We start from the raw sequence: 27,308 nt of genomic DNA on the forward strand, positions 1-27,308 counted from the left end.
ATTGATACAGCTTTTAAGTTTTTTAAATCTGTAGGCTGCTCTCTGACATTTTTTTCCTTGCAATTTACTTGTTGCAGAAACTAGTTTATCCTGGAGGGTTTCTCAGTCTGGATTGCATTGCTTTGCAGTCTGGGTCATTGCATTCATGGGCTGTGTGTTCCTGTTTTTCTTGTAATTAGCTAGTTAGATTGAGAGCCTTGATGAGATGATGGTATTGTGTTCTTTTGCAGTAATACTTCATAGGTGATACTGTATACTTCCAATAGTTGGTTGTCTTTCTCTTGTCCTCACCTGAGGACATTTTTGCATTTATCTTTCAGATAGAGTGGGAGGGAAAGAGGGAGGAAGAGAGAGAGAGAAACATGGATGTGAGAGAGACACATCGACTGGTTGCCACCCACATGACCCCGGATGGGGCCAGGGACCAACTGCAATCAGGGTACATGCCCTTAGCAGGTCTCTCTGGTCTGCGGGCCGAAGCTCTAACCACTGAGCAGCTGGCCAGGGCAGGTTGTCTCTCTCTTGATTTTAGCAGCTATTAACGATCATGACCTAAAGCCCTTAATTTTTTTTTTTTTTTGCACCCATTACGATGGCTTTATTTATTTACTTTTAAAAAAATCTTTATTGCCCTGGCCGGTTTGGCTCAGCGGTTAGAGCGTCGGCCTGCGGTCCCGAGAGACCCAGGTTCGGTTCCCACTAAGGGCATGTACCTTGGTTGCAGTTTGTCCCCGGCCCTGGTTGGTCGTGCGGGTGGCAGCCACTCGATGTGTCCCTTTCACATCGATGTTCCTCTCTCTCTCTCTTCCTCTCTCTCCCTCCCACTCTACCTGAACAATAAATGTCTTCGGGTGAGGATAAAAAAAAAAAATCTTTATTGTTGAATGTATTACAGATGTTCCTCATTTTTCCCCCACTGACCCCCTCTTCCCCACTTCTGCCCCCCTCCTGCCTTTTCCCACATGGTTGTCTGTGTCCATTGGTTATGCATATAAGTTCTTTGGTTTATTTCTTCCCACTCCCCAACCCCCCTTCCCTTTGAGGTTTGTTAGTCTAGCAACCGATTTGTACTTCTTAATCCCTTCACCTTTTTCACCCATTCCCCCAACCCCCCTCCCATCTGGCAACCAACAAAATGTTCTCTGAATCTATGAGAATGTTTCTGTTCTGCCTGTTCATTTTGTTTGTAGATTCCATTGTCAATAGATATGTATTCATTGCCATTTTGTTTTTTCATATATTTTATTTTTTTCTTCAAAAAGACCCTTCAACATTTCATATAATAATGGTTTGGTGGTGATGAATTCCTTTAGCTTTTTCTTGTCTGGGAAAGTCTTTATATGGCCATCGATTCTAAATGACAGCTTTGCAGGATAGAGTAATCTTGGTTGTAGGTTCTTGCTTTTCATCACTCTGATTATTTCTTGCCACTCCCTTCTTAAAGCCCTTAATTAAACAAGGATTACAAACTGATGAGATTCCAGTTTTATTCATTTTTCATTTATTAGCTGGAGTATTTTATAGTTGTTTCCTCAACTGGTTCCCTGCTGATATAGTTCATTTAGTAAAGGCAGGATAAATGTTTGATTCTTTCCCTTTACTTACCAGTTTATGAATTGGTTGTTAGCATCCTTCAAAGTTGACCAGTGATTTGTTTCAGTAATAACATTAGAAACGCAACTGATTTTGTTTTTGTGTATTGAATGTTAAGGAAGCCATCACCATCCACCTGTGTGGCCATCTGAACAATGCGTTTTATGTCACTTCCATGTTGGGGAAACCTGTCATTACTCACCTGTTCTTTCCGCTCCTTTTGCCAGCATGTATTTATCATTTCAGGCTTGATTGCCTGGGAGACTCATTCATGAAGAAGCTACTTTATTTAGATCAAATTTTGTTACTCATTTTTGAGTGTAGAGTTGAATTCTGGTAAGTTAATGACGATAGCATGATGAGACTGCGCTGTGCCTCATTGTATTTATGAGGAAAAGCATATGCTATACAGTCGGCCCTCGTTTATTGCAATTAATCAGTTCCATACTCTACCGCGATAAATGAATTCCCGCGAAGTAGGATTCTTTATTTATACAGTCGTCCTTCGCCACTTCGCGCTTTGACTTTTGCGGGTTCACTCTGTTGAAGCTGCGAAAGTCAAAGTGCGAAGTGGCGAGGGACGACTTCATGAGAATCTAATGTGTTTACTCTTTTTGGGGACCTTCTAATGCATATCAAATAGCTCGTAGACTTCTCCCTTCCCCGCCATGTAGAGAGAATGCTAGGACATACAAATTAGAGTCTAGTTCTCCTTTACTGATGTCATTCTTTATCTTTGCCATTAGTCAAGGTGGTGCTGATATAGAAAACAATATAAAATAATCTGTTGTTTTTCCTTAACAGTGATGGTGGCCTGCGTTTTGGAGAAATGGAGCGAGACTGTCAGATTGCCCATGGGGCAGCTCAGTTTTTAAGGGAAAGATTGTTCGAGGCATCAGATCCATATCAGGTCCATGTTTGCAACCTTTGTGGGATAATGGCCATCGCTAACACCAGGACCCACACGTATGAATGCAGGGGTTGTCGAAATAAAACCCAGGTGTGTACAGACCTTGTTGGCAGTTGATATTTGTATAGGGTATAGCCATGTTGGTCGAATCACCCAGACAGATTTAGTGTGATGGAGCAGATCGGCGTTTTCACAATTTTGAGAAAAAAAAAAATTTGATTTTTCTAAAAATTAGTTTAAATTTTACAGTGGTAATGTCTCTAAGCTGTTTATCTTTTGGAAAAGGACTTGTACAAGGAATTTTAAAAAGTGAGTTTTAAAAAAACCTTTTACTCAAGAAGGGTGAATAAAAATTATGTCTGGCAGAAAGTGTGAAACACCAAAGCCTATTAGGAGAAAGAACCACCGAAGGCCCACTTAATAGGATGAGTGTTATCAGCCTACTCGTGTGTTCATCATCACCAGCACCAGACCTTTACCTTTTTTGGGGTAGGGAAGTAGGCTCATTTCAGTACAACTTTGCTAATTACTTTTTTTTTTCTTTCAGATTTCTTTGGTGCGAATGCCCTACGCGTGCAAACTGTTGTTTCAGGAGCTTATGTCTATGAGTATTGCGCCTCGAATGATGAGTGTTTAGCTCTTTTAAAAGATTCTCAGCAAGATACTTATAAATATCTTTTGTGTCTTGGTTTTATGTTAAGGCTTTAAAAAAATAACAAATATATGCTACATTGTGAGAAAGAGCATTTTATTTGTTTTGTTTGATGATATGCATGCTTTTCTTCTGTAAATAGGTAATAAATTTTTGTAGATAGTCTTGCTGTGTTATCTTTATTTTGTATTTCATATGTAAAACCAATGACTATAACTAAGGTGTTAGTGGACTGGATGAAAAGAAACTCATTATTAGGCAAGAACAGGGTGGTAGTTATCCATGACTACTTTTAGCTGTGCAGACTGATATCTTCTTCAGGTTTATAGCTTGACACCTTCACCTGTTTTTTTAAAAAAAAGAAAAATGAATTACATATATGTATGTGGTAAACTTTCTAATTTGTGGGTAGTTTAGTGTTTCCAAGTAGATGGTGTTAAGGTGTGGGGATAAGGGATGTGAAACCACATAAATGATGATGGTGGAATGCTCCTTAGAATTTGAGCTGTGTGATTTAAGATGTAGAGGGCAATTCTGTTATACTGGTCTACGTGTAAGAGATGGACCTTAGTATAGAACTGGCAGAGCACATTTCACAAACGAGCACGTTGAGATTCAGAGAGGCTAAGGAACTTGCCTATGTCATCCAGCTCTCGTCTCGTTCAAAATTTTAAGTGGAATCATCAGTGGCAGAGCTGAGACAAACACAAGACTCTCAGCTACTGCTGAGTTTGTTTCATCGCCTGGCTTTACATATCTTGGCTGAAGAGAATCTGATCAAACATCTTTACTTGATACTTCTTCCTTTTATACCCTAGCTGAGGAATTCACACAGGAATGGTTTGACAAACGCTGATAGTAAGTTTTGTTCTTATTTTTGGTTGGAAGGAAGCCCATCCAGACATCTGTCTAGTAGAACTATATATGTGTAAAGCAGTATAATTCTGATAACACCAGGATGGGAGCATAAGAGGAGGAAGCTTTGCTAGGGGAGTGGGTAGATGCAGAACAGAGTTGGGTACTTGCCAGTATACTCTCCTGTCTGGCTTTTTCTTATAAAAGCTCAAAGTGAAGGACCTACAATCATTTCCTTTTAAGTGGGAATGGAATGTATAGTCACAAAACCAAGAGAAAATGCCATGTGGATAGATAGGAAGTTATGGGAAATATAAGCCATTCCAGTCAAGTTAGAGTTTTTGTCTCTTGGGTATAAGGTGAAAGTGCCCTGGCTGGTTTGGCTCAGCAGTTAGAGCATTGACCCGCGGACCAAAGAGTCATGCGTTCGATTCCAGTCAAGGGAATGCACCTCGTTGCGGTTAGACCCTAGCCCTGGTCGGGGTTGTGCAGGAGGCAACCAATTGATGTGTCTCTCTTACATTGATGTTTCTCTCTCTCCCCCTCCCACTCTTTCTGAAAATAAATGGAAAAATATCCTCGGGTGAGGATTAAAAACAAAAGGATGAGGTGAAAGCATCTTAGGCATAATAATAGCAGTCCATCAGCCGTCTGAACGTACTTCTGCAGTCATGTGCTCTGCTTTCTGGTTACATACTTAATGCCCTTGGGGATTCCTAACATTACAGCATTTCATTAAGAGCTGTTTGACACTTTCATACTTGGGTCTGTTCTTCATTAAGCAAAAGCAGTAGTCATTTTTAAGTGGTTGTGAGATTTAGTACCTACCTTTATTCACTGGTATTTCATGTAAGCTATCAACCACTGTAATTTTTGCTGATGATGAAGCCTGCCCTTGGGAATTGGATGCATGACACTCATATTCTCCGGCATCTTCCTTACTGAGAGGAGATAACTGTGAAGGGAAAATGATCTTTAGTGCCTCCATGGTGGTCCTCTCTTTTTCTAGTGGTTTCAATTAAGTCGTTATTTCGTAAGTTTGTTAAGGCGACCAGGCAATGCATGGCAAAGATACTGCTAGAAATAGTGCAAGTCTTGTGCTAGGAGAATTACACAGCTACCATATTTGGTCTGCTGGGAAGAGATACTCCAAGGAAATGTTATGGACAGCTTTTGGTCACACTGCAGAATTGTACATATCAGTTTGAGAAAGACCTTGATAGGGTATATGATCTAAGTACGATCTATGAGTATCCACAATTATCAAAGGTCAAGTAAAATAACATAACTATTCATCAGTAACTGAGTAAAGTAATTAATGCTTGGATCATTTCTGTGAGAATTTCACTTTGAAAAAAATTAGCTCTTGTGTATTTGTTGGTCATTTCCGAAACAGCCAATAACCTTCGGCGGTTTCTCAGTTCCCTCTGAAGGTGGAGCAGCAGCCCTGTGGCACCTCCAGCCCGGCAGTGCACCAGGCGTCTGCCAGGTCTGCTGCGTCTGATCCCAACAAGAACATCCCTGCCAGCCTTCGGTACTCACCAGCACCCAGCCAGTCACTTCATGCTTTTCTGGGCCACCTCGAGTCTGAATGGCCAGGTTGTCCCGGTCACCAGGCAAGAGTTCTATCCTATGAAATCCATTATTGTCCTTTTTTACCTGCAAAAAGGGGAAAAGAGTGTCTCTGCATCCTTTGCACTGAATCATGAACTTATAAGTGGCCACATTTCTCTAACTGCACAAGGGGTGCATCAGGCTTTTTAATTATATTAAACTAGCAATTTTCATATTACCTTTTCCCGAATGCTTACATAAAATATAGACCCTCTTATTTCTTCCTGTCGGTTTCCCTCTTTATCTTTTAAATTATATAACCTTATATATTTTAAGTTAGTGTATTTTTATGCATGCTTGGGGAATACATGCCATACTCTCCTGCCACTGGCTACCATCATTTGCTTGTGCCTTGTAAATTCTGCTTCTTAGTGCCGGGCCTTTTCCTGCTTGCCAGGACACATCTGAGGCCGACAAACTGTCACCCAGTGCTGGGTAGGTTTGAGGCTCGGGATCTGCAGTGGAAGCTCAGGTCCAAGGGTCCCTCCTGCAACAGCCTCATCAATGAAAAATAGTAGGTGGATTCCAAAGCCAATACCATCCTTTGCTCTGAGGGCTATGGGTTCATCAAATATTTACTAAATTCTAGAGAACATGCCTCTGTCATTGTTCTCTTAAGACAAAACTTGCTGCCTATCCCTGTGCGTCTCATGATGAGATTCAGGATGGGTTAAGAAGAAATTCAGTTTCCTTGGTTTGAGGCCAGTGGTGAACACTGTTCTATCTTTCCCCCTCATTTAAAAAAGGCAAACTATGTTCATTATGTAGACTTTGGAAAATATACAAACATTCACAGAAGAATAAAATTGACCTGTAACCGCCTACCCTTTATTTTCTCTGCCTCGTGATGCCAGGGTGGGACTCTGAACCCAGGGTCTAGGCCAACTCCTACTCTGTAAAAAATATCTAGCATTACTGGTTTGGGATGCCTGGGTTTTGTTAGTTTGCTTTTCCTCCTAGGACTTCCCCGCGTTGTCACCATTTGTGAGAGAGAACCAGGTATCTTAGTGTTTTTTCTCCTATGAATGTTATGAAACAAAACAGCTATTCTCCATAAGCATCTTTTTCCTTCAGTTTCCCAAATTGCTGGCAGAAATGGTTTATGCTACTGCTGATTTTGAAATAGTTATTTAAAAATGGTTTTTAATAATGGCGTAAATATTAATTTGATTCAACGGCTAAAGTAGTACGTCTTTGGTCTTTATTTACTGAATTCAGGATTCTTTAGGGGTTTTGTGTGAACAATGTAGAGGAGCACTGTGGCACAGAGAACAGAGTCTAAGCAACTGAGGAGTTACTCCGCAGATCACGCCAATGAACTGAATCCACTGTGTACAGAGAAGCTGTTCTTGTCAAGTATTTGATTGGAAAACGAATACTTATATTTAACAGAACTCATATTTTAATATATTGTAAAAGGTTAATACAACATGTAAACAATATAAAAAGTGTTAATTTTTACATGGCAAACAGCCCCTTGTGTAAGGGGAGTTTTGTTGTTGATGAATGTGTGTTTTCCAGTTGATTTTCTTGAACAAGAGGAAGGTTGCGAAAAGAGACTTCCATGACAATTGTGCACATATGCAGTGGGCTGGGAGAGCCTCAAAGTCTGAACTGGAGAAATCTGTAGTGCAGAAAAAGCTGCATAGTAGTCACTGCTCACCAAAAAGGGCCAGTTAGGGAGAGTCAAAGGGAGACCCAGGACGTCATTTCAGCCCCCCCCCCCCCGCCCCCGAGCTGCAACAAAATCTTGCTGTTGCAGATAAACAATAAGAAAAAGAAGACTGCCCCAAACAAGGCTGGAAAACTGGGCAGCCTCCTGCAAAAAAATTAAACTGGACCACTATACTATACCATACACAAATATACTTCACACCATGCACCAAAATGAACTGAAAATGGGATAAAGACTTAATGTATAATCTGAAACCAAAAGACTCCTAGAAGAAAATAGGCAGTAAGCTCCTTGACACCGGTCTTGGTGATTTTTGGATTTGACACAGCATAGGCGACAGTAACAAAAATAAACAGGAGACTACATCAAATAAGTTTCTGCACAGCAAAGACAACCATCAACAAAACGAAAAAGCAATTTACTAAATGAGAGAATTTGCAAATCATGTATCTGACAAGGAGTTAGTATCCAAAATATATAAAGAACTACAACTCAATAACAAAAATTGGGTTAAAAATGGACAGGATGCAGAGAAAAGGGAACCCTTGTGCACTGTTGGTGGGAATGTAAATTGGTGCAGCTACTATGGAAAACAGTAATAAAGGCTCCTCAAGAAATTTAAAATGGAACTGGTATATAATCTAGCAGTCCCACTTCCGGGTACTTACTTGAAAGAAACAAAATCACTATCTTGAAAAGATATCTGCACACTCATATTCATTGCAGCATTATTTATAATAGCCAAGATGTGAAAATAACCTAAGTGTCAACTAACAGATGAATGGATGAAGAAAGTGTGGTATAAATATATACAGGAATATTATTTAGCCATAAAAAGAAGAAAATCTTGCCATTTGCAACAAGATGGATGGACCTTAAGTAAAATAAGTCAGACAGAGAAACACAAATACTGTATGATTTCATTATATGTAGAATCTAAAGAAGAAGAATAACCCAGCTGGCTGGTGTGGCTCACTTGTTGAGTGTCGACCCATGCACCAGGAGGTCACCGGTTCGATTCCCAGTCAGGGCACATGCCCAGGTTGTGGGCCAAATCCCCAGTGGGGGGCATGCAGGAGGTGGCCAGTCAATGTTCTCTCTCACTGATGTTTCTATCTCTCTCTCCCTTTCCCTTTCTCTTTCTCTAGAATCAATAAAGAAAATAAAAAGAACTCTCCCCCCACCCCCAAGCTCATAGATACAGAGAACAGATTGGTAGTTGCCACAGGTGAGGGTTAGGGGGTGAAGAAATGAAGGGGGTCAAGAGGTACAAACTTTCACTTATAAATAGTAATGGGGATGTAATGGATAGCATGTGACTGTAAATATATATTGCATGTTTGAAAGTTGCTAAGAAAGATCCTAAAAGTTCTCATCGCAAATTTAAAAAAATTTAAAGTGCCAAAGATTACAGAAGCTGGATAGATTAGTCTGATTCCTACAGGTTAATACATTTCAAAGGTTTACTGAATTTCATGGAAACTTTTTTTTTTTTTAATCCTCACCCGAGGACATTTTTGCATTTATCTTCAGATAGAGCGGGAGGGAGAGAGGGAGGGGGAGAGAGGGAGAAACATCAATGTGAGAGAGACACATCGACTGGTTGCCACCCACACGACCCCAGCTAGGGTGAGGGACAAACTGTGACTGAGGTACATGTCCTTAGAGGAAGCCGAACCCGGGACTCTCTGGTCCGCAGGCGGATGCTCTAACCGCTGAGCCACACTGGCCAGGGCTCATGGAACCTTTAAAGGACATTTATGCAGCCCAGATTGCTGTGCCTTTTTTGTAAAGTTTCAGAAGAGTTTAGTTTTTTAAAATTTTTATTGATTTGAGAGAGAGAGGAAGGAAGAGGGAGAGAGAGAGAGAAATATCGATGAGAGAGAACATCGATTGGCCACTTCCTGCATGCCCCCCACTGGGGATCAGGCCCACAACCTGGGCACATGCCCTGACTGGAAACTGAACCAGTGACATCTTGGTGCACGGATCAACACTCAACCATTGAGCCACATCGGCTGGGCAAAAGGGTCTATATTTTTAATATACAAAAAGCTACAGACTGATAATAACAAAAACAATCCAATAGAAAAATGAATAAAGGATATGAATAGGTAATTTATACAAGAGAAAGTCAAAATATGAAAATATTTTCAATGTCTAGAAATAAAAACAATAATGTGATGATACGTTTACCCATCATTAACAAAAACTAAAAAGAGGGGTAATACTCTGCTGGAGAGGATGCAGGGACATGGCCCCATACCTGCTATAATCACATGGAAAGTAATCCGACAACGTCTATTAAAACCAAAATCTTTTGACCTGTTCATGGCACTTTTGAGAAAATCTATCCCATAGGGACAAAGCACTTGTACCTAGGATGTGTATACTCGGATGTCTAGGGTAGCATTGTTTAAATAATATGGTACACTCATACTTGGAACATTACATTGTTATTGAGCAGACCTGGAGGAATGCCCACGAAGTATTTGTCTAGAAAAACAAGTTTCAGAGTAATATGGACACTATATTCTCACCTCACTTGGCATACGGGGGATATGTATTTGTACATGTTTGGGCATATAAAAGGGTGTGAGAGATACATACCAGGGCAATTCACATAGGTTATTTCAGGGAGCAGGAGGTAGGGGGAAATGATAAATTCTTTCTTTATACATCTCTGGATAGTTTCTTCTTACTATCATTACAAGTTACTATTTGTAATTATTTTTTAAAAAGGGATATTCTTAGAAACTGTGAAAGCCCAAATCTGAAGGAATGTTCGGGCAGAAAAAAAAAAAACTGAATCAGGAGCCTCTCCGTTTCAGAAACATCCAAGTGTTTGGAAGGAAGGGATTCTGGGTGTTTTACCTTCCCTGAAAGCATTACTTCAGACTTAGAATGAAGGTAAATATGGCTATTTCAGTTCATTCCCTATTTCAAATATTGCCCTTGGAATCTTTACAGGCCAGAAGTTTGCTGGAAAAGTGTGGGATTTGTTAACATTATGCGGTAATTACTGGTCAGGAAAGCACAGACCACTAACCAGGCTGTGACCACCACGGAAGTGCTGCTGAGAATCCTTGGGCACGAAAGACATACGTACCACCTTTGTTGAATCTCAATTTAACAAATGAGCATCCCAATACTTATACCCGGAAAGCAGTTCTATACTTAAAGTGGAATTGGACCACGTGTGGAAAAAAAAAAAAAGGTCTGAATTCTTAACAGTTTGGTTACAAGGTCAGTGGGGAGAAAACAAATGTCCTGTTTAATTATTTAAGTGTTTTGACATGGCCCAGAGTAAGGAATACATTTTGCATTGTGATGTGGAATATACGAAAGGAAAGTTTTAGGAAATGATACCCTTACTAAATGTGACAGGGGGAGGGGGAGGGGAGACATCGACGTGAAAGGGACACATGGCGTGGCTGCCACCCACACGACCAACCAGGGCCGGGGACAAACCGCAACCGAGGCACGTGCCCTTAGCGGGAACCGAACCCGGGTCTCTCCAGACCGCAGGCCGACGCTCTAACCGCTGAGCCAAGCCGGCCAGGGTGCCTGTCTTCTGTTTTAGAAGAAAATGCAGGTTGTGTTCCCTGATTTCAGGACTCGCTGATGGGTCCTGCCTGACCTGGAGGTTGACAGAACTGCTTTATGTCACGCACGCGGCAAATCGCACTATGAAGGCGGAGGAAAATCAGCAGAGCCCAGCAGCTGGGTTTTTGTTTGCTTCTGGAAAGTCTGTAGTAAATGATTTTTCCTGTCCCCCAACTCCTTTCCTTCACGCCCACTCTCCATTTGACAAGCCCCAGGGAAGCCCTCGGGCTCTGCCCCACACAATGCCAGACACCTGAAGGAAAGGTGCCCAGGCAGTACACTCCCCTGGTTCGTGTGTTACTGTCTGGGGAGGGCAGCCGCGGCCGAAGTCCTCTGCCAGATTCCTCAAGGTCACACGCCCCGGACACTTGGGACCCTGGCCTGTCACTGTGTAGTCCCCAGGGCGCTGCACAGTTCTGGAGGGACGTTCTTTGGCATTGCCGTTCCTCGGCCCCTCACCCACCCCACCCAGCGAACCGGTGCAGTAGCCGCCAAACAAGCAGGGAGGAGCGTCAGCAGCTTTCCAGGGGGCGCACGCCCACCGGTGCCTTTTTGCTCGTCTTTGCTCCCCGCTCCCCTTTAAAAAAACAACTTCCTGAAGTGAAATTTCACTGTGTCCTTTAACAGAAACTTCAGCCTTAAAGGATGGTTGTAGTACAGTTGGTGCGGTCTCTGCCCACCCCCCACCAGCATTTTCTGGAAGAAACCTGACTTCACTCCAACCCGAGGACCCCATGGGCGATGCAGCCCTCTGGCCACATGAGGGCGCCAGAGGTTGGCAGGTGACCAACGTGCACCTCGGTCGTCCGGTGGGAATTTTACACCGCAGTAAAGAGGGGAAAGAAATTCCCTCTGGGTCACTGAGCTGGCTGGTAATGTGAACTTGGGGCTGCCAGTGACAACAGCGCCGATAGTGTGGACGAAGCTTCCTGAGGTGGAAATGAAAAACAAGACCAGTGTATTGAGAGCAGAGTCGAGAGCAAAGAGCCAGGGCATAGTGTACCTGAACCCAGCACCCCTTGAGGTTGGAATCACCGCCCACTTCACCCCACCCCATCCCTCATTTGTTTTGTTTGCTTGAACTAGTTTGAAGTGAGTTTCTACAACTTGCAACAACAAGAGTTCTGGTGCCAAAACCCCTCCCAGAGTTCCAGCAGCTGCTCCTCTGCTCAGACACCGAGCAAACAAGACAATCCAGAGACCACCCTCCGTCGTGGAGCTTCGGGGAGAAGCAACCCTGCCGGGAAGAGGTGTCTGGCTGTGCCTTTTCACTGCAATAGATGTCCTCTTCGTTAGCACAGTCTGATGGTAATTATGCAACAGGATTGTTGTGTCGGGTGCTTCAACGAGTCAAAACATATAAAAAGGGAAATATAAAATACCGTACAGTACAGTTGTTAAGTATTAGTTAACCTGGCAAATGCCTTCCCTTGTACAGACGTGCTGAGCACGTGTCCTTCAATCTGGAGATGGGTATACAAGACAATGCCACGTGACATGTTTGTCACAACTGAGGGGGCGGGTGCTACTGGCATCTAGTGGGTAGAGGCCAGGGATGCTGCTACACATCTTACAAGGCACAGGGCATCCCCCACACAGAATTATCTGCTTCAAAATGTCAACAGTGCTGAGGCTAAGAAACCTTGGCTTAGAGAGACCTCTGCCAACCTGGCTAAGGAACTCAATTCTTATCCCCCAAGGGGGACACACACACACCCCCTACACACACATGCACACACTCACACTGAGGCACATGCATGCTCAAACATGCACACGTGGGCACACACTCAGAGGGTGGGTTTGGATGCTCAGCATCATAGTTTTCCAGCTGCTAAGGCTGCCTGCTCTAGCAAAAGCTGAGCAGGGGCTATTTGGAGGTCAGTAAAAACACTGGCTAGATCCCAGGGATGCGCGACTGGAAGACAGCCATAGGCTTCCCCTTTGAGGAGCAGCAGGGAACGGAACAGGCTAAGGATTTTAGGTTAGCGCTGTCCGCGTGCAGTGAGAGAGGAGCTTGTTAGTCTAGGATGTCCTCCTGAAATCTGTGTCACTGACCTTGTTCCAGATGAGGACAGGGGTTGGGATTCCGATGACCTCACAGCTCAAGTACACCTTGGCACCAGTGACGTTCCAGATGTTCTTGGGGGGCGTCACAATGGAAGGACCTACAAGAGAGGCACAAAGACAAACGTATTTTTAAAAACAGTCTTTAGCGCCAGTCAGCATGCTAGGAAATAGATACTTGGTTATGTTTATGAGGCTGTCCCATCTGTCAATTATCTGAAGCAAATTTCAAAGACCAGACTGGCATCCCCCCTCCCACCCGAGGATATGCTTCCATTTATCTTCAGATAGGGAAGGAGGGAGGGAGGGAGGGAGGGAGGGGGAGAGAGAGAGAGAGAGAGAGAGAGAAAGAGAAAGATCGATGTGAGAGAGACACATAGACTGGTTGCCTCTGGCAGGACCCTGACCAGGGCGGGGACCAAACTGCAACTGAGGTTGCAGTTCTGGTCAACGTCCCCTTGACCAGAATCGAACCCACATCTCTTTGGTCCACGGGCCAACACTCTAACCACTGAGCCAAACCAGCTAGGGCATTAAGCTTTGCTTTGATGCAAACATCTAGACAAAAACAAAAATAATTAGGAAGAAAAATGTATTGTTTATAAGATTTTCCTCTCTCTCCAATAATGATTAAATGAATCTGAATTTGCCAGCTGTTTTGCATTACCTGGGTCTTTCCAATTAATATAGTGAAAATTTAGCTCCAAAATGTTTTCCTTTTTTGTTTACCAGTATTTTTATTTGGGAGAGGGTGGCAACATACACCACTCCTTGGGGAACGAACAAAATAAATATAAGAAGACACTGGAAAATGTGCTGAGTTTCCTGAGAAGACAGTAGTTCCTGCCCTAGGAAGCTTGGGATCTGAGGTTGACAAGTCAGTGGTGATAATGCGGAGATGGTGACTTTCATCAAAGAGACCAGTGTGAAGTGCTGTGTGCCCTGGGAGATGAGAAAGAGACACCTTTGAACCGAAGTGGCCTGGGTGTCAAGGAAGAAGGTGGAAGGGTCTTTCTTCCCAGCACAGGTTGGGGGAGAAAGTGGGTAAGAGAGAGGCAGCCACAGGTCTACTGTGACTAGGGTCCCCAAGGAGAGGGCTCTTTCTAGGATTCTCAGTGTCCAGGTCCCTGGCAGTGGGCATTGGCAAGTGGGGGCACCTGTCAAAGCATTGTCTGAATACAGTCACCAGTGTGGGACCACCCAGGGAGAGCCCAGAGTGACACCTCCCTGTCCCCTCAGTCCTGTTACACATCCCTCCAGTAAGAAGGCCCTCGGCACCATCATCAGTGGAACGCATCCTTTTTGTTACAAAAGAGGCCCTGGGGTTGGCAAACGCTGGCCTGTGGGCCCAATCTGGCCTTCTACTTGTTCCTGCATGGCTTATGAGTGGTGAAAGAAAATTAAAAGAATATTTCATAATGTGAAAACTTTAAGAAATTCACATTTCAATGTCCATGAAATAGAATTTTATTGGAACACAGCCATGCCCAGAGTGGAGCATGAAATAGCTGCCATTTGACTCTACACAGAAGTGCTGATCTCTGTCACCGAGAGGCAACCTTACCGAGATAAGACATTACGGGAAAGTCTCAGGACTTCAATATGTCACACGTTGCCCAGAGCAGATGCAAGTAAACCCAGTGGATGACTTCTGGTCCAGCTCGAAAATGCAACACGTTTTTAATTTTTAAACTTTTAAATTAATTTTAGAGAGGAAGGAGGACAGAGAGGGATTTGTTGGTCCACTTATTTATGCATTCATTGGTTGATTCTAGTACGTGCCCGAACCAGGGGTTGAACCCACAACCTTGAGTATCAGGATGATGCTCTAACCAACGGAGCTACCCAGCCAGGGTGAACTGCAACACTTTTGAAGCCAACAGATACTGAAAGATCTGTGCTTGCTTCCTGTTCTCTTCTGCTGAGGTGCTAGCTCCCCATCATCTGCAGCAGAAGAGACGTGCACACCAACTTTTCAACAGGTGGAGATCAGAAGTTGACTTCTGTAATTCTGAATGCCAGGTTGCAGGCACCAGGGGCCTTCAGAGAGACCAGGGACAGTGCACGGAGGAGGGGAGCGGAGCTGGGAGCTGGGCTCCCGGGCTGACAGTGCACTGCTCCAGAACCAAACCTGGCCTGTACTCAGGCTCAGCGCTGTTTCTTGAATGAATGAGTTAAGAATTCCCTCTGAATGTCAGCTCTCTGCTGCCTTGGGCCTTCCAGGCGAATGTCTAAGAGCCTGGGAAAGGGACAACCTCCCCTTAGGCCTGGAAAATTTTCTGGCATGATCAGCATTCAAGGAACACGCAGTCTCCCTTTTGCAATAGGCTATTTCCAGCACACCATTAATATCTTGAAACAGAAAGGAAATGATCCCAGCATGTAACATTTTTCCCACTCATCTGAAGTATTAGAAGCTGATTTAAAAAAAAAATCCCCGGGGCATTTACTTTTTTTCCCCTTTGCAAGAATGTGCAAAACAATCAAAGTTTTGAAAGGTTTAAATATATTTCATGTTTCCTTCCCTCTACACCACGGGCAGAAAGAGGAAGCCTCTCTCTTGGCCAGGAGTCTTGGCTTTTCGGTTGCAAACGTTGATGAGCTGAGCATGGTGGTGCTATGTTTCTGTGTTTCTGGCTCTGTCTCCGACGCTTCCTAGTCAGACTGCCCCAACACAGGACCCTGAAAAGGGCTGCCTGGGCCTCAGCCCATCCCAGGCTTCCTCCGGGGCCCTGGGATCACAAGGGCTTGGACACCACAGAACCGGATCTGGCTGGACTTTGAACTACTTTTGCTCACCTCTGAGGGCCCCCACGTGGCTTTGTCCTCCTTCCCACACACAGACTTAGTAGGATGACATCAAAGCTCAGGGGATCTCAAGGGACTGTTCCAGGAAGAACACGCCAGTGCTCAGAGATTTGGAGGGCTCAGAACAAAGCTGTCTTTCACATATCAAAAGCACACAAGGAATGTAAGGCGTTTTCACTGTGAGGTCTCAGCCTCGCAACAAAGCACTGAGTTTATCCTGCATCCATCGCCCCATAGTCAGCAGGTGCATCACCCGTCTGGGTCAGGGCCGATTCTGGGAGCATAGGGAAGAAGTTCTGCCGGACTTCCTGTCAGGACACGGTATGGACTCTTCCCCTGGTATAATTTAAAAACTAAGATAGTCTTAGTTTTAATGCAGTCCAACTTATCAAGTTTTTCTTTTAAGATCAGTGCATTTTGTGTCCTGTGAAAGGAATTTTTGCTTAGCCCAAGTCCGTAAAGATCTGTCTCCTTCTGTAAGCTGTATGGTTTCACCTTTCACATTTAGGTGTGTGGTTCATGTTTTTTTCTTTTCTTTTAAAACTTATCTTTATTATTGAATGAATTACAGATGTCCCTCCCCCCCCTCCTGGACCCCCTCCTCCCCATTCCCGTCCCCTCCTGCCTTCCCCACACCACTGTCGGTGTCTGTTGGTTATGCATATACATTCTTTGGTTTCTCTCTTCCCACCCCACCTCGCCCCCTTCCCCTTGAGGTTTGTCATTCTAACAACCAATTTGTACTTCTTAATCCCTTCATCTTTTTCACCCACACCCCCAACCCCCTTCCCTGTGGTCCATCTTGAATTAATTTTTGTGTATGCTATGAAGTAGAGGTTAGAGTTCCCCCACTTCCCCCAAAGGACATCTGATTGTCTTGGCGTTATTTGTTGAAAAGACCATCCTTTTCCCAGTGAATCATAATGGCGATTTGTGGTGAACCCACTAAGCATACATGTGTGAGTCTACTCTGGATTCTCGGTTTTGTTCCTTTGGTCTGTGTGCCTGTCCTTGTGCCAATAACCAGAGCATAATTTAGAATTAACTGTATCTAAACTAAAGCACTGAATAGAGGGCAGATCCATTCTATCCATCTCCCTCCAATCCTCTCCTTATTTCAGAAAGCAGATCAATTAAGGAGGAGCAAGAATTCTTTTAAAACATTTGAACCCAGGAATATTTTCCACGAGAGCCACCACTGAGCGTTCAAGATAAGGACAAATTATATTGTGGGTTCTGAACTCCTTCTGTCTCCCAGCCCTTGGGATGCATATGACACTTTAGTTTAATGAGCTGACTCAGTATCTGGACCGTTCTAAAAACGTAAGTGATTTTGTCAATTCTGCTACTAGGCTATCCCTAGAATTCTACAAGATTTCCAAACAACAAAAATCTGTAGTAGTCACTGACTCCTGTTGAGTTGATGGGGTGGAGGGGACGAGGAGGGACCATTAGGACCAGTTTGCTGCACAACATTTATAAAAACCCTTAGTTATTTCAAAAGTCCTTGAACAATTGTTGGATTCAGTAACATCATGAAAACTAATAAACAATATCTAAACTAGAAAGTGCCAACTTCTGATGTATAGTCTCTTACAAAGGAAAGTCAGAGCAATGATTAGACTAATGTTCAAGTGATCAACCGACCTCCTAGAGTAGATGGAGGCGGACTGGCTTCGACCTGACTTCCCGGGTGGGAAGAATCCATAGGTTTCAGGTTCTTCTTGCTTCCTTTGTTCAGTGCTGGTACCCACAGGCTCATCTACTTACTAAACTCTGCCTGGTTCTTTGCCACTCGTCTGAAAATTGGAAATTCCCTCAGACAATGAAGAAAGACTGGAGACTTTCTTGATAAAAGCATGAAACAGCAGCATTACAGAAAGATGAGTGACAACACCGGTGAGATAGAGTAAGGAAGTGACTAAGAGTGGTCCTCAGAGACAGCAAGTAGACAGTCTTGTATGAAAGCAAAGGGATGGCAAAAATATTTAGGGCTAATGCGACGGCAGATCCAATGACACTTCACTCCCCGCCCCGCTCTAAGGACCCAGCACCCCACATATTCCACCGATAAGCAATTTCACTGCACAGAAGCGCAGTGAAACTCAGTTCCTGAAGGGTCTGTTCTATGTAAGGAGAGTGCTCAGTGGAAGGACTCTTTACCAAATGACTAACTCCTTCCACTCTGCCTTCTTTCCAAGAATGCCAAAGCAGATCCAGAATTTATTTCTGTTTTGAAGAAAAAAGGACCTTCAGTTCATTCTGAGCTCATTTTCAGGCAGAAAGCTCAAAATCAGTCCTGGAGGCCAGGCCAAGGACAACCATAACACTGCCATCTAAGTCATGCATGGTGTTTGGATTCCACTTAGAGCAAGTCTCAGAGTATGGAAATGTACAGGAACAAACAGCAGAATCGGTTTAACTATTTATTTATTCTTGCCTTGGTTCCGGTAAGGACCTCAGGCTGCTCACACATCTGTCTGGCAAACATCCTGTACACAGAATTAAATGACTGCCCACTACCACTCTCCTCCCCTTTCCTCCCCTGGGCAACTCCAGACAGCAACCGAGCTGTCCACAGTGCTGCCTGGTGGCCGAGGTGAGAATATCTACCCCGAGGCTTTCTCCACCTCGTATCTTTCTGTCTCAAGTGACTGTACCCAAACCAGGCCACTCCATTTCCTTTGTTACCTTTCCTGACGTAGTTCTCATTCAATCTCTTTTTTCTCAACTCTTTAAGTTCATTTCTGGATCACTCAATTTTTTTTTTTAATCCTAACCGAGGACATTTTTTCATTTTTTGTTCAAATAGAGTGGGAGGGAGAAGGGGGGGGGGAGAGAGAGAGAGAGAGAGAGAGATCAACATGAAAGGGACACATCGGGCGGCTGCCACCCACACGACCCGCACGACCCAACCAGGGCCGGGGACAAACCGCAACCGAGGTACATGCCCTTAGCGCGAATCGAACCCGGGTCTCTCTGGACCACAGGCCGACGCTCTAACTGCTGAGCCAAACCGGCCAGGGCTATCCCTCAATTTTTATAACTCTTGCCTAGTAACCTTAGAAAGTATTCCTTGCCCTGGTCGGTTTGGCTCAGCAGTTAGAGTATCGGCCCTCGAACCAATGAGTTGTGGGTCGATTCTGGTCAAGGGCTCGTACCTCGGTTGCGGTTTGTCCCCAGCCCTGGTCAAGTCATGTGGGAAACAACCAGTCGATGTGTCTCTCTCACATCAGTGTTTCTCTCTCTTGCTTTCTCTCTCTCTCTCTTCCTCCCACTCTATCTAATGATAAATATCCTTAGGTGAGGATTAAAAAAACCATTAAAAATCATTCCTTGAAAGAAAAGAAGAAGAAAGAAGGGAGGGAGGAAGTGGAAGAGAAGGAGGAAAAAGATAAAATGAAGAAAGCCAGATCCTAAGTGCAGTTGTAGCAAGAAAGAGGAAAATTTTAAATGGGGAAGAAAACTATAATTTAATTTAATGAAGCAGTGTTACCTTAAAAGTACCTAGAAGGGCCCTGGCTGGTTTGGCTCAGCAGTAGAGCACTGGCCCGCAGACCAATGAGACGTGGGTTTGATTCCGGTCGAGGGCGTTACCTCGGTTGCAGTTCGTCCCTGGCCCTGGTCTCTGGTCCCTGGTCAGGTCGTGCGGAGGCAACCAGTCGATGTGGCTCTATCACATCAATGTTTCTGTCCGTCTCTCTCTCTCTCCTTCCCTCCCACTCTATCTACTGATAAATGGAAAAATATCCTCAGGTGAGGAATAAAAAAAAAAGTACCTAGAAGGAGTTAGATGTCTCCTGCAGAATCTCTACCTGTCTGCATCCTCCTCCTCAACCCCTCTGAATTAAGTTCTAGAGCAGTGGTTCTCAACCGTCCTAGTGCCGCGACCCTTTAATACAGTTCCTCATGTTGTGGTGACCCCCCCAACCATAAAATTATTTCCATTGCTACTTCTATAATTTTTAAATTTATTTATTTTTTATCCTCACCCGAGGATATTTTTCCATTTTTTGTACAGATAGAGTGGGAGGGAGAGAGAGGAAGGGAGAGAGAGAGAGAAACATCGACGTGAAGGGACACATCGAGTGGCTGCCACCCGCACGACCAACCAGGGCCGGGGACAAACTGCAACCGAAGTACGTGCCCTTAGCTGGAACCGAACCCGGGTCTCTCCAGACCACAGGCTGACGCTCTAACCGCTGAGCCAAACTGGCCAGGGCGTACTTCTGTAATTTTGCTTAGGCGACCCCTGTGACCCTGTGAAAGGGTCGTTCGACCTCCAAAGGGGTCGCGACCCACAGGTTGAGAACTGCTGTTCTAGATAATGATCCACAGACTAGCAGAATACTTTAGGAATATTCAATTATAACCTAGAAATAACTATGTTCCTAGAAATCACTAAAGCCATAGAAAAGGAAGAATTATGGATAGATTTATTTATTTATTTATTTATCCTCACCCAAGGACACTTTCTATTAATTTTAACATAGAGTGGGAGGGAGGGAGAGAGACAGAGAAACACTGATGTGAGACAGACACACCGATTGGTTGCCTCCAGCACAACTGCAACCGAGGTACGTGCCCTTGACCATAACTGAGCCCACCACCCTTTGGTCCACGGGCCAACACTCTGAACTGCTGAGCCAAACTGGCCTGGGCTATATTTATTTTTTATTACACTTATTGGGGTGACATTGGTTAATATGATGGATGGATTTAAATCTGGAATATTTTTATTTGGTTCTGGAGAAGCTAAGAAGGGCAGTTATCACAAAACAAATGTCATGAGGAGAAGACCCTGAAATGGAATTAATTTTGAACCTGATCAGCAATTCATTCAAGCTGATTTTACATAAAGTTGTAGTAAAGAACACAGAGTTAAAACTTATCATCCTATAAAAAACATGGGGATAATGTAAAAGAAGTATGTGAACAATTCCCTAGTCTCCAACAGAACACAAAACACTCCCCAGACATGACCTAAGATGTCCTTACCATGTTTCTATTTAAAAAACAAAAAAACAAAGCACACCCAGGGACAGAAAACCTGGCTGTGGAATCTTGTCTACTGCTTATAGCCAAGTGACCTTGAACAAGCCACTTACCCGTTTGTATAGAAGAGGAAACCAGAGCAGATCTGAGAATCCTCTCTTTGGGCATGGAAGTAAGCGTCCCTATCATGAATACTTCCGAGAGCACAGTCATGTGGCTTCTCTGACATCTATGAAGCTCTGAGGTTCTAAGGTTGTACCACCGGGCTTTGGGGCTCTCACCCTTGTAAAGCAGTCCAGTGCCCCTCCTCACTATCTAAATGCAACATGTGTGACTCATAACAAAGTTCATTCTCGTGATGAAAAAAAACCCAAAACAGCTTATAAAGGTATCAGCCATTATCTATTAGCCAATTATTTTTTATCTGAAAGAGCTGTGTAGAAGATGTTAGGAGAGGTCATGTTTTGAAGTTGAATATACTCCGTTGAGCCTGGGAAACAGTTAAAAGTCAAATTCTTTTTAATAGTCAGTTTTTGTCCAGTATTGTTATTGTATTTAACCACATAATATTTTTTGCTTCATTTCCCCCATCATTTCTCCCATTTATACCCTACAAATCCACATTCTTTCTTACTTCTTTTTTTGTTGTTGTTAATTCTCACCCAAGGATATTTTTCCATTGATCTTTAGAGAGAGTGGAAGGGAGGGAGAGAGAGGAAAACATTGATGTGAGAGAGACACGTTGATTGGTTGCCTCCCACACGACCCCAACTGGGGTCAGGGGTTGAATCTGCAACCCAGGTACCTGCCCTTGACTGGAAATCGTACCCACAACCCTTTGGTCTGCAGGCTGACACTCTATCCACTGAGCAACACTGGCCAGGGATCTTATTTCTTTCTTACTTCTACCCAAACTCTTGCTTTGCTCTCGACAATCACACTCACCCACAGTCCTGCTCATTACCATTTCCAGAACCTTTGCTTATGTTGACGTACTTATGTACTTGGAATGTCCTCCCTCCTCTCATCTATTATCTATGCCCTATTCTTTATTTCAAGCGCAGGGTCTCATCTCCTTTTGACATTTTCCACAGCTCGAGTTCCCACTTACTTCTCCTCTCCTGCAATCCTATTGGGTTCACAGTTCGTGCCACACACCTTAGTGCATCATTGTTCTCTGATGCTTTCCCTGGGCTAACTGAAGATGCTTGGTGTCCTGATGGAGTCAGACATGAGTCAGGATCTCTGGGATCAGATGTCCTTCATGTTCATTGGAAGGAGGGACAGCCAAGATTGTGTGCAGTGGGAAGGGGCAGCAGTAAATTACGGATAACATGATTAGCCAAACAGAACCTGAGAATACAGCCACTGTCTTGAAAATGCACCCGTGTTCCTATTGGCAAGGCACCTAACCCAAGTGGTGTTATAGCCACTCCTTTTAGATCCGCTGAAAGATCATTCATTGTGATTTTCTTTAATCCTCCACTTGACTTTCTTTTGCTATAAGCAATGATTCTTGGCCACTCACCAACCAATTAGTACATGATCAAGGGATACAAATTAATTTGAATATATATTAATCAAAAGAATCCCAATGAGAAGGGTAGATCTGCTGGGGAGAAAAGATCATCTATCATCCTCACAAGAACAAAAGATTTCTGTATCATGCTGGCTTATATTATTTGCATTATAGCTCTCACTGAGTATTTATTAATACGGCTAAGACCGCTGAGTACAAAGACTTCTGTAAGTTATGGTAGATTTGTAAACCACACTTCTCTAGACTCTTAAAGATGCTGAGTCCTGGAATAGTTCACGCAGGGTATTTGCATTCATACCAAAAAAGGAGGGTTTGGGAAAGAACTGAGACACCACATATGGAGATAAAGAGCAAAGACAACTTGGCAAAAGTCTGCAGATTGAGTTCTGATAACACATTGAAGGGAAAAGCACCAAACAACCGCACAAAATGGGAAAAGAATAGTAGGAAAGCACTACGGCCAAGTCGGGGAAGAAGATGAAACATGCGCAAACTTCCTGATATTTAATAAGGGGAAGCCGTAACGGTATGGCTAATTAAAGAGCGGAGCCACTTGCCAAGCAACTCATTTTGGGAACTTCCCGAGGTGGGGTGACGTAGCAGCTGGGCCTGGTATGGAAAGTAGCTCAGAGTGTCAAGGATGTCAGCTGAGGACAGCAAGAGGAGAAATAAGTACTAAACATTAAGCAGCAGAGTTTAGATTTGATTTCAGGGTATTAGTTTAAGGAAACGTTACCTAGTCATAGAAACTACTGTTAGTCATTTGCACTTTAGTGGGAATAAAAAACAACAGTTGATAATGATGGGGCCCTGCCAAACACTGCCAGGGAGAAGTGTGTAAGAACTGCTTCCTGTCTTCCAAATATAATTTATTGGGGTGGGATGGGGGAGGTTCAACATATTTAGTAAAAGGCGAAAGATTTATGCGATCTGAAGAGAAACCAGAGTATAAGTTCAACACATTTAGACTGAGAACAAAATGCTGGGGAGGGATAGGTCTGTAGAGTTTAGAGCACAACCTTTGGAAGTGAGAAGTCTCCTTTCTCTGCCACATCTGAGCTATGTGACACTGCACACGTTTTTAAATCCTCAGTGCAGTCATCTGTGAGACGGTGTAATAAAACCCAAGTCATTAGATAATCAGACAGACAAAACAAGAAACAGCAATTAGCACAGTCCCTGGCCTGGGGTAAATACTCAACAAGTAGGCCCTGGCCAGTTTGGCTCAGCAGTTAGAGCGTCGGCCCATGGACCAGAGAGTCCTGTGTTCAGTTCCCGCTAAGGGCACGTACCTCGGTTGCAGTTTGTCCTCGGCCCCAGTTGGGGTCATGTGGGTGGCAGCCAGTCGATGTGTCTGTCTCACATTGACATTTCTCTCTCCCTCCTGCTCTATCTGAAGATTAATGCAAAAATGTTGTTGGATGAGGATAAAAAAAATATACTCAACAAGTATTAGCTATTGTTTTTATTTCAAAGTAAATTCCTTATGATTGGAGCTGATACAAAATGCTTATTCAGGGAATGGAGGAAACTCACCTTTTGAACCTGCGGTGGCTGGGAAAAGGAGGTGGCACCTGAGCAGGCCTGTCAGGAAGGCTTTCACCCGCAGAGGAGAGGTGTGGAGGCAGGAGAGCACCCCAGGTGTGGAGGCAGGAGAGCACCCCGAGGTGTGGAGGCAGGAGAGCACCCCTCTGCTGGAGGGGCGCTGCATGAAGGAGGGAAGCTGAGATTCGGGCCCCTCTGGAGTGACATGATTCAAGTGGCATTTCAGGAGCTGACTTTGCAGGCCTTTGCAGCAGGACTGCAACCGGCTGGGGACTAGGGGCGTAAATCTAGTTTGTGGTGATGGAACAGAGAGGGAAGAGGCAGGCTTGAGGGACTGTTCAGGAAGGACCAGCACTATCCAGTAGCTGACAAGATGTAGGGAAGACGGGAACCAGCCACACGCTGTGGGCCCGGGTAAGAGGAGGCTGCCACTCAGGAACAGAAGCAGGGATGTCCGTCTGAGGAAAGCACTGGACTGGAGACAGGGGAAAGGACACACAGTGGTGCTAAGGAAAATGCCGTCCAGCTTACATTTTAGCCCTGGGTAGGTTTGGTGGGTTGCTTTGGATGGAAGGGAGCCAGCGTTGCCCCCGCCAGCTTCCCTGGAGGGAATTCCAGCAGCTCGCTGCTGAGCCCTGACCCATGCTCACCCACCCCCGAAAGGCAGAGCAGTGGACAGCCAAGGCACTGCTCAGCCTCCAGCTCGAGTTTCCAGGGGTGGCCCTTCTGAAAGCGGCCTTTCCAGGGTGTCACCAGCCTGGTGATGGCCACACAGACCCCGCAGATCACATTTCGGACTCCTAGCTGCCTCTGGGTTAATGAGATGCCCCAGGTTGGCTCCAATCTGTGACGCCGAAAATCTTCCCGGAGTGTATTAGACTATTTTTTCTGTGGAGTAGACATCACAGTATTCAGATGTCTGTCTATGATCGTGAATCTTGCAGTGCCTCAAAATTATTGCCCTAAGTTTGAACTTAGCATGGAACGAAAACAGAAAAGTAAACAGAAAAGTTGATTATTATTATTATTATTTTTTTATCCTCACCTGAGGACATTTTCCCATTTTTTGTTAAGACAGAGTGGGGTGGGGGGGAGAGGAAGAGAGAGACAGAAACATCGATGTGAAAGGTACACATTGAGTGGCTGCCGGGGCCGGGGACAAACTGCAACTGAGGTACGTGCCCTTAGCAGAAACCGAACCCGGGTCTCTCTGGACCGCAGGCCAATGCTCTAACCGCTGAGCCAAACCGGCCAGGGCAGATAAGTTGATTCTTAACAATTTGTGGCTTGCAAACAAATCCCTTACTTGACCATGTTTTCTTATTCTTTCCCCCTAACTTGAAAGGGTCTAACACAGGAAAGAGTAGGGTACTGACCAAGGGTCCGACTCCAGGGCATGATCCCCACCCCAGGTGATTCTGGTTGTCCAGGGTCATCCTTGGGAGAGGCCTGCATTAGGTAAGGTAAACCCATGAAGGATGTTAAGTCAAGTTCAGATGTGTAAGGTGGAGAGATGCTCTGGTAGCCGTGTGGTGGGTGAGTAAACGGTGCTGTGCCAGCAACAGGGCCCAGGGATGAGCCCACTTACTCAGTGGTGCTGCCATGGAAGCTGAAATATCCAAGCTGTCATCGTAATACCAGGCTGACTGATGGCCACACAAGTTAATTAGCAGGCTAGATTTTTATTTGGTTTGTGCATAATGGAAGAGCTGACTTTATATAGAGTGCCTTTATGAAGGGAAACACCCTAGTCATGTGGGTGTATCTTGTTCATGTTACCGTAGTCTTGGAAATACTTTTCCTGCATTTCATGGGCCTGTCCTGTCTGGACTATGAAACACCTTAATTCAATGAATTACAGTTTTGGGTCACTTTTTCCTGTTCCATAAACACTAAACTGAGTGGGGAAGTTTCCACAGGAGGTACTTACTGCCACCTAATTCTGGGATTGCGAGACACCTGGACAGTGAGTTCCCAGAACACTTCATCACTGAGGTCCTGCCCACCCTCTGTCCCCCACACCCGTGCAGCACGTCAGCACGGGAAGTGCTTCCTGAAGTATTTCCTTACGGAGCTGAAGGAAAGTCTTCCTCCAGGGCTGGCAGGCTCCCTCCCCTCAGAGCTCAGTCTTGGTCCTCAGGCCCTGTCCTGAATAACAAGGGTTGCAGTCAGTGAGGTCCCAAAGAAACAGATGTTCTTGAACCCTGCCGCTGGGGGGAAGAAAGTGAGGGACTCCCACAAGGCCTTCAACTTCAGGAGGGCTGGTCTTGCTCCACCTAGTGCCTAGACATTCTGGAAAGCAGAGGCCTGGACTCCCAGGTGGCCTTGGGAAGATAGAACCATGGGGCTAGTTCTGCCGTTCCTTGTCCAGTGGACAGCCTGGCTACCAGGGAGCGTCCCAGCCCAGGTCTTCAGTAGAAGATTAAAGTGCTTCAGCTCCCTGAGCGCTGGATGAGCCCTCGGTTCCCCTCTCTGACCAAGAAAGAGCTTGACATCGTAGGAGTCCCAGCAAGTCTTCAGCCCAGCCGGCGGCTCCAGAGCAGCCTGCGGAGACGGACCTTGCAGCACAGGGTCCCCCTTTTAAACTAGGAGTCATCAGAGAGCAGGTTCGCTCAGTCTCAGGAGGTCACGCACGCTGGGGAAGACCCTGCACAGGGGCGTCAGCAGGGGTGACAGGCGCCAGACACACGGAGCCAGCTGGGAAGCAGCTCCAGGAAGGGTTCCGTTGCACAGTGGGTGCCAACCCTGGCTGCACACTGGGCTCCTCCTGGAGCTCTAACCAGTGCCCAGCCTGGGCTGCACGCCCGGAGGTTCACGTTGGCCTGGGCGTGGCATCTGGCACTGATATTGTTTAAAAACTCCCTAGAAGGAATCACTCAACTGAAATGCGGCTTCAGAGCAGGAGACAGATGATGAGAAAGACAGGAAGGTGGAAAGTAAGCGGGGGTGGGGCGGGGCGGGTGGACGAAAGGACAGATCTGAAGACAAAAGTCTCCCCAGTCTTTCCAGAGAGAGGCCAAGGACACCTGGGAGACACAAGTATTTAAGGAGAAGAGAGAACAGCCCGGGAGCTGGAGCGAAGGGCAGGCGAAGGATACAGAAACCTGGTAACAACAACTTCATTGTTGTTACTGTTGTTTTAAGCCCTCCAGGGAAATTGTGGACAGTGTGACTTCTCCTCCTTTATCAGAGCTTTGGTTGCCTGCTATCAGAGACTTCACAGTTCTGTGTTATTTTCCCTTTTCCTAAAATAAAGCCTTTGGTTCCTATCCCCAGCCCCACCCCCGCCCCCTCCTGCCTTCCTAATTCCTACCCTTAATGGCAGTGCACAGAGGTGGGGTTTTGGGGTCTTATTTAAAATCCCACTCAATCGGGACCCTTTCCCTTTGCTCATTTTGCATAGCTCGCCTCTCTGTCAAGACACACTGGACTTGGCTTGCAGAGGCCAGGA

The 27,308-nt window shown here is 45.0% G+C and overlaps 2 protein-coding genes across 3 annotated transcripts in view; one reads left to right on the forward strand and one right to left on the reverse strand.

Moving 5' to 3' along the window:
* POLR2B (RNA polymerase II subunit B) overlaps positions 1 to 3,320 on the forward strand; it is a 54,957-nt gene extending 51,637 nt beyond the window's left edge. For both annotated transcript variants that reach the window (XM_036261883.1, XM_036261892.1), the window contains exons 24-25: positions 2,398 to 2,593; positions 3,051 to 3,320. In XM_036261883.1, coding sequence (XP_036117776.1) covers positions 2,398 to 2,593; positions 3,051 to 3,140 — 286 coding nt within the window. In that variant the 3' untranslated portion in view covers positions 3,141 to 3,320. The remainder of the gene's footprint in view (positions 1 to 2,397; positions 2,594 to 3,050) is intronic.
* The window catches only part of IGFBP7 (insulin like growth factor binding protein 7), an 83,393-nt gene continuing 59,319 nt past the window's right edge, over positions 3,235 to 27,308 (reverse strand). The window contains exons 2-5 of the mRNA XM_036261906.1: positions 12,961 to 13,070; positions 5,553 to 5,669; positions 4,839 to 4,965; positions 3,235 to 3,498 (exon numbers count right to left, since the gene is read on the reverse strand). Of these exons, the coding sequence (XP_036117799.1) occupies positions 3,479 to 3,498; positions 4,839 to 4,965; positions 5,553 to 5,669; positions 12,961 to 13,070 (374 nt within the window). The 3' untranslated portion in view covers positions 3,235 to 3,478. The remainder of the gene's footprint in view (positions 3,499 to 4,838; positions 4,966 to 5,552; positions 5,670 to 12,960; positions 13,071 to 27,308) is intronic.

The sequence above is a fragment of the Molossus molossus genome, unplaced genomic scaffold (assembly GCF_014108415.1).
Source record: "Molossus molossus isolate mMolMol1 unplaced genomic scaffold, mMolMol1.p scaffold_m16_p_1, whole genome shotgun sequence".
In the NCBI taxonomy this organism is placed as follows: Eukaryota; Metazoa; Chordata; class Mammalia; order Chiroptera; family Molossidae; genus Molossus; species Molossus molossus.